The sequence below is a fragment of the Rhyacophila brunnea genome, unplaced genomic scaffold, assembly GCF_057557595.1.
Source record: "Rhyacophila brunnea isolate RB1 unplaced genomic scaffold, BYU_Rbru_1.0 scaffold_15, whole genome shotgun sequence".
Lineage (NCBI taxonomy): Eukaryota > Metazoa > Arthropoda > Insecta > Trichoptera > Rhyacophilidae > Rhyacophila > Rhyacophila brunnea.
Window position 1 is genome coordinate 36,718,853 of NW_028232806.1, and position 15,815 is coordinate 36,734,667.

The 15,815-nt window shown below is 30.8% G+C and overlaps 1 protein-coding gene across 1 annotated transcript in view; it reads left to right on the forward strand.

The window, feature by feature from the left end:
- LOC147075289 (multiple PDZ domain protein-like) overlaps nucleotides 1–15,815 on the forward strand; it is a 665,568-nt gene that overhangs the window by 274,432 nt on the left and 375,321 nt on the right. Inside the window, exon 6 of the mRNA XM_085942916.1 lies at nucleotides 12,315–12,558. Coding sequence (XP_085799042.1) covers nucleotides 12,315–12,558 — 244 coding nt within the window. The remainder of the gene's footprint in view (nucleotides 1–12,314; nucleotides 12,559–15,815) is intronic.

A 15,815-nucleotide genomic window follows, 5' to 3' on the forward strand; every position in this document is an offset into this window, starting at 1 on the left:
AAGTCACGATAAATGAAAATGTATTCAAAGTTTTCGTCGAAATATTGAATAAATAAAAGCAGTAAATATTCATTTATTTATTATACTCACTTTATCATAAGTATCTTTAACTATATATGGCTTTTTTGTTTTTTGATTCATTCGGAAATTAAATTGCTATAACATTATATTAATTTAAATATGACAGCAATATTATCAATTCAATTCAATTTTTTTTACCATATTGTGGACATTACAAATTATAAGTTTAAGACGTTCACAACAAGACGTCATGAAACATTGTTGTAAAGAAGGGGGGGAAAGTATTAAACACGATAAAAATGAAAATATAAAAAGAGAATATAGACATATAAAAGCCTTCAAAATACAATAAAATTATATATCTATAAAAGTTCAAAGAAGTCCACCGAGTTTGCTAAGGAGACCCTTTTTCTACTCTCCTCCACAATGATGGTATAATTAGGCAGTCGTGAAACTGGGACTTACGTGCAATTTTTTGCGTTTGTTTGATTAAACTACATAATATATTTAATATTAGCAGATTATTCAATGTTTCAATATAATTATTGTTCCTTTAATGATTAAAGCTGTTCTAGTCGTATGTTTCAGTAATTTTGTATACAATAGATGTTAAGAATTCGCCCAATCTATTGGATTATTGTTACGGAATAAAAACACACGGAAAAAACTGTAAGTAAATTTTTCTAGACGTTGGGTTTTTTAATACACTCTCTACCCCAGTTTCGAAGGGTGGAGGTAAGGTATTAAGCTCCGCCATAAATAGTGCATAACTGTGTCAGTCATACGTACTTGTTTTCATGGAAAGAACACTACAATTTACAGATGGTGTTGGTTAGTTTTTAAAATACAATTAAACCCTGTGAAACCATACCATCTGTAAATTGTAGTCTTAGTTCAATAAAAACAAATACGTATGACTAACAAGGTTTAATTTACATTATCTATATCGGATCTTAACCACCTACCTCCACCCTTCGTTCACCAGTCTAACCAATTCTCCACTCTCACAATACAATACTCCGAGTATATCTCCGTCGACGAAAAACAATTTTTTTGTAAATTATTTAATTATGTTATAAATTTTGTTGTATATTGTGAATTCTGCTTTTTTACAACGTTTTTATTAGCTCGTATTCTTGTTTATTCGGTGGTTGTTTGTCTAGTACAAATCTTGCAATCGATTTTAAACTAACTTCCCGACTAGCTAGACATTTTAAATTTTTAGAATAATATATCAGAACGCGATGCTAATTCATTCTTTTAATACTTTTAGCCATCTTTAAGCAGAATTGAATTCATTTTCAGTTAATTCTGTTTTGTATCGAAAGTTATTTCAGACAAATCCGTAAAAAGTAAAAGACTATTATTGGTTGCTAAGAGGGTGGTCCTAGCAACTAAATTATTAATATATACGTGCGTTACTATAGGAATCAAAATGAAATGTCAAAATGACATTTCAGTATTCTATATTTGTTGTTTGTTTGTTTTTATTTACTTCATATCAAGTTTGAGCATATTGAGCATAATAATTCGACAGAAAATTTAAAATCGTTGTATACAAAAAGTTCTTTTTATCTTATAATTGTTATTGGTACCCTTTGACTGACAAATTCATTCTGGATGATTCAAAATTTGAATACCCCACTCTTTAGCATTTAAAGTTGAAATAATATTTTTTATCTCAATTATAAAATATTATGAATTACAAAGTTGTACAATAATATCGTCGCTAATTTTCTACAAACCCGTAATTATCTTATCTCAATTTTTGTCAGTTTTGAGTTGTTTGGTGTAATGATTTCAGAATTTGAATACACACATATTCCACTAACACGTATCTCAAAACATGCTTTACAACATAATAGATTTAAGCAACAACAAAAGCTCGTAAAACAATAAAAGACTTTTATAAATATTATAAACTCGTATCTTGAGTTACGTGTTTGTAAGTATACAGAATACTAAACTCCAACAGATGATTGTACTGAAGCTTTTTCTCGTAAGTCAAGATACGTGTTTGCTGCAGTAATATTCACAGTAAAGTTGCAACGCATTCTCATATCTCCGACAATATGACTGATCGGTTGAAAGTATAGTGCTATAAATTGAAGAAACATAACATTTTTTTCATGAAAGTATTTATGTAACTATACTAAATGGATATTTTATAGAAGAAAATTTATTTCTAAAATAAAAACTGAGAGACTAAAGTTGTTATTTGCCTCTCCTGAAAAGTTGTGTTTTTAGAGATACGTGTTTGTAGAAAATTACAGACGATATGTAACGTGGAGTAATTTCATTAGTCAGGCATAATTTCTTTTAAAATATATAATACAAATGTGGAATACTGCGCCGCAGGCGATTTTTTATGTGTTCGAATATTATAAATTGCGAAGCACTTTTTTTTGGTCTGACGTAAACTCTTATTCATTTTTGTCTTACCTTCGTCCAAAATAATACGATTTGTCAAATTATCTGTTTTCATATTAGGTATATCACTGAACAAGTGGAAAAAGTATTTCAGAAAAACAAAGAAGGGTCTGTCGTGGATATTCGTGTGTCTACGGAGTACGGATAGACAGTAATCAAACTTTTGATTGGTTCATACGTTAATATAACCAGAAAAAAATTAAAACATGTTACAATAAGGGAAAGAAATATTGAAGTAAAACTTATTTAGCAGATGTAGTTTCAAATCTACTGAATGTTAATATTAGATGCTATATCATAAAGTATCAGGCATGCATGATTATTGAGAAGAAAAAAATATTTAATACAATAAAAAATTCCGTCTGCTTTTGGAGAAAAGGTTAACCTCCCACGCCTTTCTATAAAAATCCATACCCGTTTCCATCGCCATAATAATTCATAATATTGTCATGTAGTAGGTAGACAATTATTTCTTTTATTTACTGTTTGCATACCTATGTATACATAACAGGTTATTTTTTTGTTTTTGTTTGTTTGCTTATAAATACAGATGCCTGTACAATCCCACACTGTTTTCTATAAAGCCTACAAACATTGAACTAGACCAGGAGTGAACAAACTGCAGCCCGCGGGCCGCATGTGGCCCGCCGGATATTTTTTTGTGGCCCGCCATCATTAATTGTACTTCTGATTACGAATAGCTTTTTTATAATTTTTTAAAAAATATTGACAATAAATTAAAATTTGAAGAATTTGTTGTTTCATAAATGTATTATCCCAGTACGTCTTCCTTTCGTCTCGTCTCACACTTTGTAACCACTATTATATACGTTGAACATCGTGACACATTTAAATATTTTTAACTCCGCGTTGCAAGGAAAAAAAATATATGCACATCCGAAAAATTGAGACAAGTTTAGCAATAGTACGCGATCCATTATCAATAGATATTGATTGTGTACCGACAGAGCTACAACTTGAGATTATTGATCTGCAGTGTGACACTGATTTAAGAGAATTGCATCGTCGTGAAGAAATCTCCAAATGCCCTTAATTCAGAAAAATTCGACCAACTTAAAGATTATGCAAGAAAAATGTTCATTATTTTTAGATCAACCTATATATATGAACAAACATTTTCGATCACGAACCTCAATAAAAATTCTTTACAATCAAATATCTCCGATGCCCATTTACAAGCAGTTTTGAGAATATTAACTACAAAATAACACCTGAATTTAAAAAAAATGTTAAAAAATGTACAACAGTTTCATTCTTCTCATTAATTTTTTTGTAATGTTTATTTTTCGTGATAATAAATAGTGTATATCTAAAAATGGTATTTTACTTGCGGCCCGCCGCTCATTTTGAATTCTTGAATTTGGCCTGGAAAAAAGTTTGCCCCCCCCTGAACTAGACAGTATGTATATTACGCTATATTGTTCTGTATCAACTGTGGCTCCCCACCAATTCTATATGTATTTATATAAGTTTGTGTTAGTTTCAGGTTATGTTCCCCGGAGTGATGATATTATCCGTTTGAATAAAAAAAAAACAAAAAAAAAACCAATTTAAATATTCTTAACAAGTGAAGTCAATTTATTTGTCAGATTATTAAGTTGATTAAACATTAAAGCGCCTATACACGTGCATGGAATTACTGTCCGCAATAGTGCTTATTTTAAACTATCATGACAATAACTGCCACAGATAAAAATGCTGACTGTCTCTCCAATCTCATTCTTCAAGAGTAAGCGAGGCGCGATGTTGAGTAAATCACAGTAAATCTATCCACTGTGCACAGTAAGAAAATGTATGGAGAAACATGTATTATCCTGCAGTTGACAAGATTGCGTGCATAAATCAAACGAGTTTGGAAGCTTCCGAATTGTGATATGTGTGCAGTAGAGCGAACATGCCGGTAAAAAAACGAACTATTCATTTTGAGCTTAACCGATTTTCAATACGACCTATCAGTTAGTAGTTTAAAATGACAACCTCGCGTCTCGCTCACTCTTGAAGAATGAGATGGAGAGACAGTCAGCACTTTATTGTATTGTTATTATCATGATAGTTTAAAATAAGCACGATTTCCGACAGCAATTTAATCCACGTGTGCAGGTGCTATTATGCTCAAAATAGTAATGTTTTATTAAGTATACAAATATTTCTTAGATGTGAGAAAATGACGAATTCCTAGCTAAAAATCATTGAAATTACATTATGTGTAATTTTATTGGTACTTTTAACTTTTGATTTTTTACTCTTTTCCAATCGTTCATTTCTTAAACTATTTTTTTATTTAATGAATAATTCACAAGATTTAAGAATGTAACATTCTTTTTATTGAACATACATAAATTGAAAACACATCTGAGAAAATATATAATCAAAAGAAAAAAATCTTTTACTCTCGGGATTCGCGCCCACGCACATCAACCACAATGCTATAGGTATATTATCTAATTGTGACAAATTTAACTAGATAATTGTTTTTACAATACTTTCTGAAGTGCTATCTCAATTGAGTTACTATTGGCAATCGACTTTTGTATTTTATATCAAAGTAGGTATTAATTACCTTAATAAATACTAACCGACGTCACGGATCACTTTAATATGTTTAGTTTGAACTAAATCAGGGCTCGAAATGGACCGGAACGCACCGGAGCGCCGTTCCGGTTCATAAAATCCTCAAAATTTTCGCTGTCTCGTGGAAAAATAATTTGAACGTCTGAGCGAAATTGGCCATATACAAAATCTAACACACTTATTTTTATAAAACATCTACTCATAAAGTTAGATAAGTATGTAAATAGTTTCGTAAAATTATCGAGCGCTCCGGTTCGTAAAATTTTCCATTTCGAGCGCTGAACTAAATTGAACTTGCCAATAGGAAAAATAAGGTAATTAATACAAATTCGATTGCCAATAGTAACTAAATTTAGAAAGCGCTTCACAGAGTATTGTAAGAGCCATTAGTTAAAATTGGTCGCAATTTGACAAGATACCTATATCATTGTGGTCGATGTGCATTTCATTCCTGCTGGGTGTCATATTTAAAATAAAAAGGATATTTTCTATTGGTTAATAATTTATACGTCTTCTAGGAAGTATTTTCAAATTATGTAAGTATAGTTAATTCCCATTTTAAAACTCTTTCACTGTTAGTTCTGTTTGGCGTATACACACATTAAATTTGATATTTTCACTTCGCTTGGAAAAATACATTATAAAGCTGTGCCGCCTAGTATTAGATTATGTTATTATGACCGATAACGATGTTTATCGCTACGTTACAATGTGATAATAGCAACCGCAGGCGTTTTTTTTAACATTGTCAAATGCTGCATAGGCGATTTAACATCGAATAGGCGAAATTCTTTCAAGCATTACGGTCCCTTACTAAGCATTATTTAATACCTACTAAAGTTATCATATTACAGCTCTAACAAAGGCAATGGTAGACTGATTCTATTGTAAACCTTAATGGGTTACTTTAACACAGTTTTATTGTATAAAGTTAGGTTTTCTTTATACTATAATGATTACTAGGCACACACATAGCCTATATGCATATTTTATAAATAGTCTCGGTGAGGTTATATTGTTAAATTTGATACACACTTCTTCATAATATTATGTTCTATACCATATCGGTTTTGAGATGTTTATCGGTTACCATTGATCTTTTCACTGTCTGTCACTGTTATAAACAGGCAGTGACGTCCCGTGGTGGTAATTAGGTTAATGGTGGAGGTAGGTTGTTAAGATCCGACATAAATTGTGAACACAAAACTGTGTCAGTCATGTGCATTTGTTATAATTGAGCAAAAACTAAAATTAACAGGTGGTATTGGTTAGTTTTTAAAAATCAATTAAACCCTGCCCAAACCAAACCGTAAAAGTGTTGGTATCTTATGGGCGATCTGACAAAATAGTGCACACTTTTTCAATCATATTTATTAGTTTTCGTTGAATTAAGAATAGTAAATAATATTACAGATGGTTTTGGTTAGTTTTTTTTAAAATTCATTAAGTGTTTCCTATACCAAACCATGATTGTTAAAAATATTCTTCTATCTATAAAATATCTAAAATTATGTATGATTAAATAAAATTTTATAAATAACAAATATTTGTTGATTATTATCTAGTATGGCTTGATTTTTGCAGAGTTTGATTGAATTTTAAAAACTAACTAACACCATCAATAAATTGTAGTATTATTTCAATGAAAACAAATATGTATGAGTGACAAAGTTTATTGTGTACTATTTATGTCGGATATAAACAGCCTACCTCCACCCTTCGCCACTGGGTCATGCGTTGTATAAAGGCAATTATAGAGGTGGTACATTTTAATGGACGGCGAATGAAGAAAAGAATATAAATATTACAAATTTTGAAACCAGTGACGGTTTTTCATGAATCTATCGATACTGTCACATCAAACGAAAGTATTCACATGTCAGTTTAAAAAATAATCCAAACACAAAAAATCATGCCAATATAAATCGACTTTTGAAAGAAAAAAGGGTGTAATCCACACCAATCAAATTTTACAGGAGGCACAAAAACGTTTTTGTTATGGTTTTCTGTTAAAGTTAAAATGCAAGATAGACATAACATTGACGTGCATGATAATTAATAATTTGGTTTTTATATCCGTAATCTGATATTAATAATTAATTTAATCAAAAAAACCAACAAAAAAATGATGGTTAAGTCGTTTTTCCCACGTCACTTCCTTCTCTTATTTTAAATTGCTAATTAAATTTAGACAATAAATCGGCATTTGCAGCTTACATCCTTTGGAAACAACATGTATTTAATCATGTAGGTACAACGTTATTATCTAATAAAACTTATTTTGAAAAAAACTGAGTGTTATGCCCTTATTCCTTTCTAAAGTCGAAATAATATTAAATTCTAATGGATTTAAGTTTTGTACTATTCCATTTGAGCCGTTTTTTGCGATACGGGTTTCGCCTATCGATATCTTCAGGCACTATGCGCACTCACCAATGGTAAATAATAACAACGAATACAGTTTGTTAATTCTAACTTATATAACTAAATAATTCAATAAAGTAGGTAAAAACCTAATTAAGTCAAGTATCCAATATAAAAATAAATATAATAAAGAAATAATGAATAGTTGAAGTGTTTGTAAAAAATCTTACATAATAGATAATTAGATACCTTATCACTAATAATACATTAAATATACGTAGAAATCGTCATTATTTAACAATAGCACTGGGTATCGTATTGGGAATTTAATGGAGTTAACTAATGAAAGGAGAATTCCGGGTCGCAATAAACGACTCAAATGGAATAGTACAAAACTTAAATCCATTATAATTTTAATTAAAATTCCATCAAGTACCTTCAGTCGATAATATTAATATTATAAATAAAATTGTATTGCAATACCCAGTGCAATACATATTTCAATGTCAGTTTAATACACAAGAAAATTTTTCGCTAGGGTTCCTCCAAACCCATCAACGCCACAAACCTCCACGCACCTAAAACCATCACTGTTAGAGAGTAGGTACATCACAGGAACTCAGAAATAATGGGAAATGAAATACCTAACGGGTAAGGAGTAGCAGGTAACTGATCTCGAGTAAAGAATAATGCAGGATATACTTAAACACGTGTAAAGAATACTGACCACTGCTCTCGGTTTATGCATTGACGCCCATTTAATATGGGTATATTACACACACTATTGCACGTGCATAATGCGTTTTTCATTTTCGTAGGATACTCACACATTCAAAACTATCGGGAGTACTACGTCGGGGTTACCACTTTGAAGCCTCGATATTCTTGATATATATTATAGAAGGTTGCGTTGTGTGTGTGATATTGTGCTTCGGGACACGGTTGAAATAATACACAGTGTTAATATTATTGGTTTTGTATTTATACAATATAACAAGTTTGGATATACACGGCACTCGGCACTGATACAGGACTATTACATTCATTTTTGAGTTGAAGTTTAAAGGTTTACATTGTGATTTAGATTTGAGGTTGAACGTTATGCGGAGCTGCGCGCATAATGTGACTGTATCGTTGAAGACCGAAAATGCAACTGATTTGATTGTCTGTCATTTTCTGTTCGTATTATTATCTATGCTATATACATGAGCATAGATAATAACGCTTCAGTTGTAGGGTTGAGTAAACCTCTACAAAACCGTGGATCAGAATGTAGTGTATTGAATATTGTTTATTGGAATTCTATTTATTATCTGTTCTGTGGTACATCACTTCTAAGTAGATTTGTATATCAATTTAAAGATTTTTTGTGTATCTATCTGTTGTGTAAGATAGCCACAGATAGATAATAAAATATATAAGTAGTTACTTAATGAATTTTCAGCTATTTTAAACTAAAACTGAAAAAGAACGGCATTCTAAGTCTGTTTAAGGGCAAGACGTCACTGTAAACAGCAGTGGCGAAGGGTGACTTTTGGAAAAAGGTAGGCTGTGTAGATCTGATAAAAAGAACACACTTTTCAGGTATTCTTACGAGAAATGAGAATATAATACGATATTACTACTAATGAATACCTACACACTAATGACAACGACACACTAATTCAATGAAACTTCAAAAACTCTCTGACGACATAAAATTAAGCCATCAATTTAAATTAAGTACGTATTTTTTCAAAACATTTATACACATAAAAATCATTAGATAAAAGTTCTTTTTATTTTTAAAAACAGTCTATATTTATTGATATTCGATTAAACACCATAGATTTTTTTTAAATTATCTAATTATTAATTATTTAGTTTTAGGCTCTGCGATCGGAGCTTACCGTAGATCATACAATTCGATAGACTGGGCGGGGTTACGTGATGTAAAGTCCATATGAAAAAATTGAGAACTATTTTAAACATAATCCGACGTTTATTTATTCAAGAACAGATGGCGCGCTGTGGTATATTTTTTAAAACCTTTGCAGATTGTTTTTTTATTATCTGTGTAATACATTCTTATACGTACGGCATCTCTCGTTGGTAAAATAAACTATTTTATAGAATATATAAACAAGTGATAATATAAATAAGTCAATATGTAATTAAAAAATGTTTTTCTTAAGAAGGTAGGCTTCAAATAATCGCCTTGTATGGAGTCTTCGCCACTGGTAAACAGGTATGTAGTGCTGATATCAAAATTTTTCTCAGATTCTTGAGACATGGCGTTCTCCTTATGTGACGGGCTTGAATTTTCAATAGTTCTTCCAAATCTTCCAAATTTGATATTTCATAGATAGTTGTCATTTATTTTAGTGTGAGTTGGTTTCTTTCTAAATTTAACCATTCAGTTAGTGTATTACAGACCTTATGAAATTCAGCCGTCAAAGTGACTTTGAAGTGTTAATTGAACTAAAGGTGAAGATAAGACCGTGAAAGGGTTTTCCAATTATAACTTGTCAAATTGAAATGCTCCAGTTGTCCAATGATCGGGTCAAGGAATAATATTATATTCAAATGCTTAAGCACTTGTTGGGTCAAAATTAAGGCGTTTTATGTTCACTTCTATTACAAGGCCCCATTAAGACAAAATGGCGTTAGTAACAATTGCAATGTTACAAATTTGTTTTTCAATATAATTTTATTTATTTCACCATATACGTATGTATTTTTCATTAATTGCTTTACCAAAAACATAAAGAATAACTCTTGCTAACATACGTAGAGCTTGTTCAGATGGCGCGTTTTTCGCTGCGCTTTACGCGCGAGTACCGGTGATACGCCGCAAGTGTATGTGGACGCCTCAATAAAGTCACCTGTATCTGGAAAGCGCGCAGGTCAATTTTCTCCATCTTAAGATCTTGTATAAACTGAAGTTTCGGTTTTTAGATCAAAACAGAAATCAATTTTCTGATAAAGTAGAAATCATAATAATTTTGCCGATAGATGTCATTATGAGTCGTGGTTGTTGGATATAATTTGTAATTAAACTATATGGGCCGGAGATGATATAAATAATATTATGTATGAGCAGGATTTTGGCAGTTATTTTTTAATGGCTATATTCAAATTCTGTTTTAACTACAAAAATATTAAATTTTGATCGCTAAAAAAATATGATTGGATTGTATAAGGTGGATTCATTGATTAATTATAATAATATTATGATTGTTAGAAATTATTTTAACATAACAAAATGTTGAAGACAGCTTTTGTATAGTACAAAGTATTTTTGGATGAAAAAATAAAGATAAAACTATTTGATATTGTTTAAACTATTTTTCCTGTAATCACACCAATCTAGGGATTTTCATACCGATTGAAAATGTCAATACTGGTTTTTCGGTATTTCTTTTGAATACCGGTATTACAGAAGTACAGGGTAACAGAATTCGGGGCTTATCAATAAATATAGCTAATAAATTCTTTTTTTTTAAATATTATTTTACAGCAAAAACTTTCATACCTACATTTATTATGATGACATTTAAAAATATGTATTGATCTTAATTGTAGAACTACTTAGCTATTTTTTACAAATTATTTGAATATATTGATAATTTTAACGAAAGCCCTCAAAAGTTCATGAAGTGCAAATAAGTCCGGCTGCAGGAAAAGCTTCTTAAATTCAACGCTTGTACAGTCATCAATAATTATAGAATAATTGAAAAATTTTGTCATGGATGTTTTCTATTTAGAAATAATATTATGATAATTTGTAAAATATATTTGATGAAATTTTTTTTATTATTTTTTCACCTCTGTTGGATTCACTCAATATATTTGTAGTTCAGCAGCACATAATTCATTTTCAAAAACGAAAACAAGTGTGCTTTCTTAATACCAAAAATTTCGGTATTGATAAATACTGGAATACCGGTTTTGAAATACCGGTATTGCAATCCCTACACCAATTCATTGTATATGAGAATATTTTTTTTATTAAAAAGTAGTCATTAAGGGTTCAAATGATACTTAGTTTAATATTAAACAAATTAAAAGTAAATTATACAGTAAGTATAGTGAGATGTTCACTGAATGAGCTAAACTGACCCTTATATCCAGTCACTCTCATGTTAGTAGAACAATTAAGTTGTAAGGTCAGTACCTAATTCAGGGAATTCGGTTTCAATCTCCAAAGTAATTAGAATTACAATACATTTAAGAAATTTTTGTAATAATTGTTTCTCTGATACTACTATACTATTGACATTCTATTTTATGGCATGTTGTAGTATGAAATAGAAATAATTACAAGATAAAAAGAACTTTTTATATACCACGTTTGAAAATTTTCTGTTGAATCATAATATAAACTTGACAATTCTATGTATTAATAATTTAGGACAAATAAGGCAATTGTCAACATCATTTTTTTGTTATTTTGCAACAAACAAACAAATATAGAATACTGTAATGTCATTTTGATTTCCACAGTAACGCACGTATATATTAATAATTTAGTTTCTAGGACCACCCCCTTAGCAACCAATAATAGTGGATTGTATTACGGATATCTTCCGAAATAACTTTTCATACAAAACAGAATTAACTGAAAATGAATTCAATTCTACTTAAAGGTGTTTCAAATGTCTAGCTACTCGGGAAGTTAGTTCAAAATCGATTTCAAGATTTGTACTGGATAAACAACCACCGTACAAACAAGAATACGAGTTAAGAAAAACGTGGTAAAAATGCGTAGGTATTGCTTCTCTAATTAGCATCACTGATAACAGGTTAGTTATACATCTTGAAAGAACGAACAAGTACATAATCTTCCTGATTTATTAGACAGTTATTGCAAAACCACCCAAGTCCTACATAGTTACTTAAGCCATGTTTTCTGTTTTTCTTTGCAGCCAATCAGCATAGTAGACGTGGTCCGAAACCCAGTGGTCGTGGGGCCAGCCGCCATCCCGAAGCCTGCGAGAGTCTCTCCAGCCAGCGGACCACCCGCTGCTCCTCTTCTACCCTTGGACGCCGCCTTAAGACCAGCACCCAACCAAAACTTCAACCAGCCCGAGGTGGAGACATTCAGCGTTCAGCTAGGGAAAGATGTGTATGGCCTGGGTATCACTGTTGCTGGATACGTATGCGAAGAAGGTTTGTCAAATATATATTATTAATATGATACACCACTGAAGAATGATTTTGTGTTAGGACATCATTAAAAAATTATTGATATAGAACCATGACAATACCTCAGATACGCAATTATTAAGTATTCATAAGCGCCGATCTATGGTGACGAGGGTCCCAGGTTCGAATCCTGGGTCTGGCAAGTACACATATTGTTTTGTAATCTGTGTAATAGGTTGAGCAAGTGGCTGACATCCATTTATCCTAAAAATAAAATCTGTTAATACAAACCTCCACTCTGTGGAGGCACATATGATCCTATTAGGATCGGACATGGTCAAAAGAAAAGAAGTTTTTAGTTCATATCTTAGTTTATTGAAGCACTCGCATGGCAAGCGAGATACGTGTATTTAAATCATATTCCATTCAAGATTTTTTACGAACTGTATGTATTTTTTTTTCTCAGGTGTTTCAAAGTTACATAATATTATCAATAAAAAGTAATTTATTTTTATGAAATTTTCTTATGTATTTTTACTGCGTAAATAATACCGCGAGTCCGTACGTACCTAGTTATTCAATTTATCGATTTATTTACAGATTTAAAATTTATGTACATACATTATTTATAATATATAAATAGGGGTGGAGGTAGGTTGTTAAGATCCGATATTAATAGTGCACACTAAACTCTGACAGTCTGACTGACTCTAAGACTGACAGTCAAACATATTTGTTTTCATTGCACTAAGGCTACAGTGTGTAAATAGTGTTTGTTAGTTTTTTTTAATTCAATAAACTCTACATCATCCAAGCCAAAGAGGGTTGATGAACCTGTTAACGTACGTGTGCCAAAATTTCCCAAATAATATTTTTCGACTGTCTGACGTGCCAAGCAATTTTTCATGGCGAAAAAAGGTTTTTTAACGTTTTTTTTAAATAGTTTTTAAGAATTCCATTAAAAAAGTTTAAAATTACAATTAAGTTCTTCATATTCTATCTTTTATCGCATTTCTAGCCGAATGCATAACTTTTATTATATTTTTTATCTCGTCAATACTTCTTAGACATCACTCGACCGATTACAAAACACTTCTTGTATAAGTGTGTTCTACGTATATGCTGGAAACCTATTTATAGATACTAAAAATATATATATATATATATATTATTTTATCGTGTAATATTATTATATCACATTTAAAAAATGGGTGCGATTCGTTTGTTTATTGCAATCTCAACATCCAGGTATTACGAATAATATTTTTGTACTGTACTGCAATTCTTAATAAAAATTATTTTGATTAATATTTCAACAATTCAAACATTAATTTAGTATTTATTAAAATACTTAATAATCTCTCAGCTCTCGTCGTCCGGTGCGTAAGACATTGGCTTCTGATCCGAGAGCTTCGGGTTTAATTCCTGAGGTCACAACACATTTAGGTGTGAAGCCTGAGTGTTTGTGATTGTTGTTCTTTACTACTCTGTCTCAACATCGGTTGTAGTATAAAAATAATATATATACATATAATATATATAACTAAGCGATTATTTCGATGTAATGGATATATATTATCATTATTGTGCAAATAGATTAACATTATATAGATCATCTACTATTTACTTACGATATAATATATTATACCGACTCGTTTACCATGATTATCCGGGTAATATGTCAATAATGCTCACTTACCACACTATTCAAATAGACACCGGAAATAGGTTAATATTTGCTATCCAATAACTACCGGATACCGGAAAGGGCACGGAAAACACCGGATGTCCTATGACCTATTTGATCTAGGTATATTAGCATTATATCATGTGGCCATTTATACCGAATTTATGATCGAGTAATATAAAGAAATAATTATTTTATCTGAGTAGGCACCTACCTTCAGAAAATGACTGTTAAAAAACTTTAAATCATTAAGTAGTATTTAAGGGGATATGTCTTCTAAGATACATATTAGCTAGGAACAGTATTATATATATAGTTTGTATACTAATAACTTTTCTTACTTCCTATGTTTATTTTTACAAGTTACAGTTCATAACTAATATATTATAACTTTTTCTAAACTAGGCGTGAGAGATATCAACTGAAGCCTAGATGCATATTATAATATCGAGTAAATATAAATAACATCAGAATTACATGCTTATAATTAATTGAGTCAGCATTTGGTAGAATTCATTATCAAGAAAAACACGATTATCAAGAATACAAAAATAAATGACTTGTCTATGCATAAGTATAAAACTCATAGAATGAAACAAAATGATCTCTCTCTCTCTTCTCTCTCTCACCCCGTGACTATTCAAGAATAATATCTAAGCCATATTAGTTTAAAATTAGATGCATATTATGTTACGCCGAATGTGCGAAATTGACTATTACATGAAATGGGCAAAATTTTGCCTAATTCATGTAATAGTCAAGCCCGTTGCCTTATTCATGAATTAGGTAAATTATCTGCCGAGTGCGTGAATTCGCCAGAGTATGGAATTCTTAAACTGTCAACATGACAGTAGGAAAAGTAAATTTAATACGGATGGTTTTATTAGTTATAATTGGACATAATATAATATTATTATTATTAGGTAAGGTTAGGTTTTGTAATTCTTAATTCAACTGAATATCCATTTTAAGGTTAGCTAACAAGTGTCAACAAAGTATCAAATCATACTATCACAAACAAACAATCGACCATTGCACGATTGATACCCAAGCACGAATCAAATCGCGAAAATACATTTTAATAAAATTCTTCCGTTATCATATTATAGTTCTAGATTTTTTTTGGGCATAGTGAATGGATATGAACGTCATTGTAGTTATTGATTGGTATATTTTTATATAATCAATAACATTTGACACATTTAGTTAGTTTGCAAAAAACACCACCGGAGAGCGACCATCTATTTTGACCAATGCATGAGGATTTGACACATTTGGTTTAATTGCAAAAATACCACCGTAGCACTACTATCTAATTTGCCCAATGCATGAACTAGGCTGAAAAATTACTGCCAAATTCACGCACTCAGCAGATATTTCACCTAATTCATGTAATAGTGAATTTCGCACATTCGGCGTAACACATATACCAAATTACATACGACCGTTGCCAAACTGTTAATAATTATTAGTGACATTAATGGGTCTATTCCACACACAAGGCGGCTATCGGCGGCTATCGACGTTATTTTATCATATTTATATATTAAGGCTGTTAATTTTTACAATAATTTAACACCTAAACTGTCAAAAA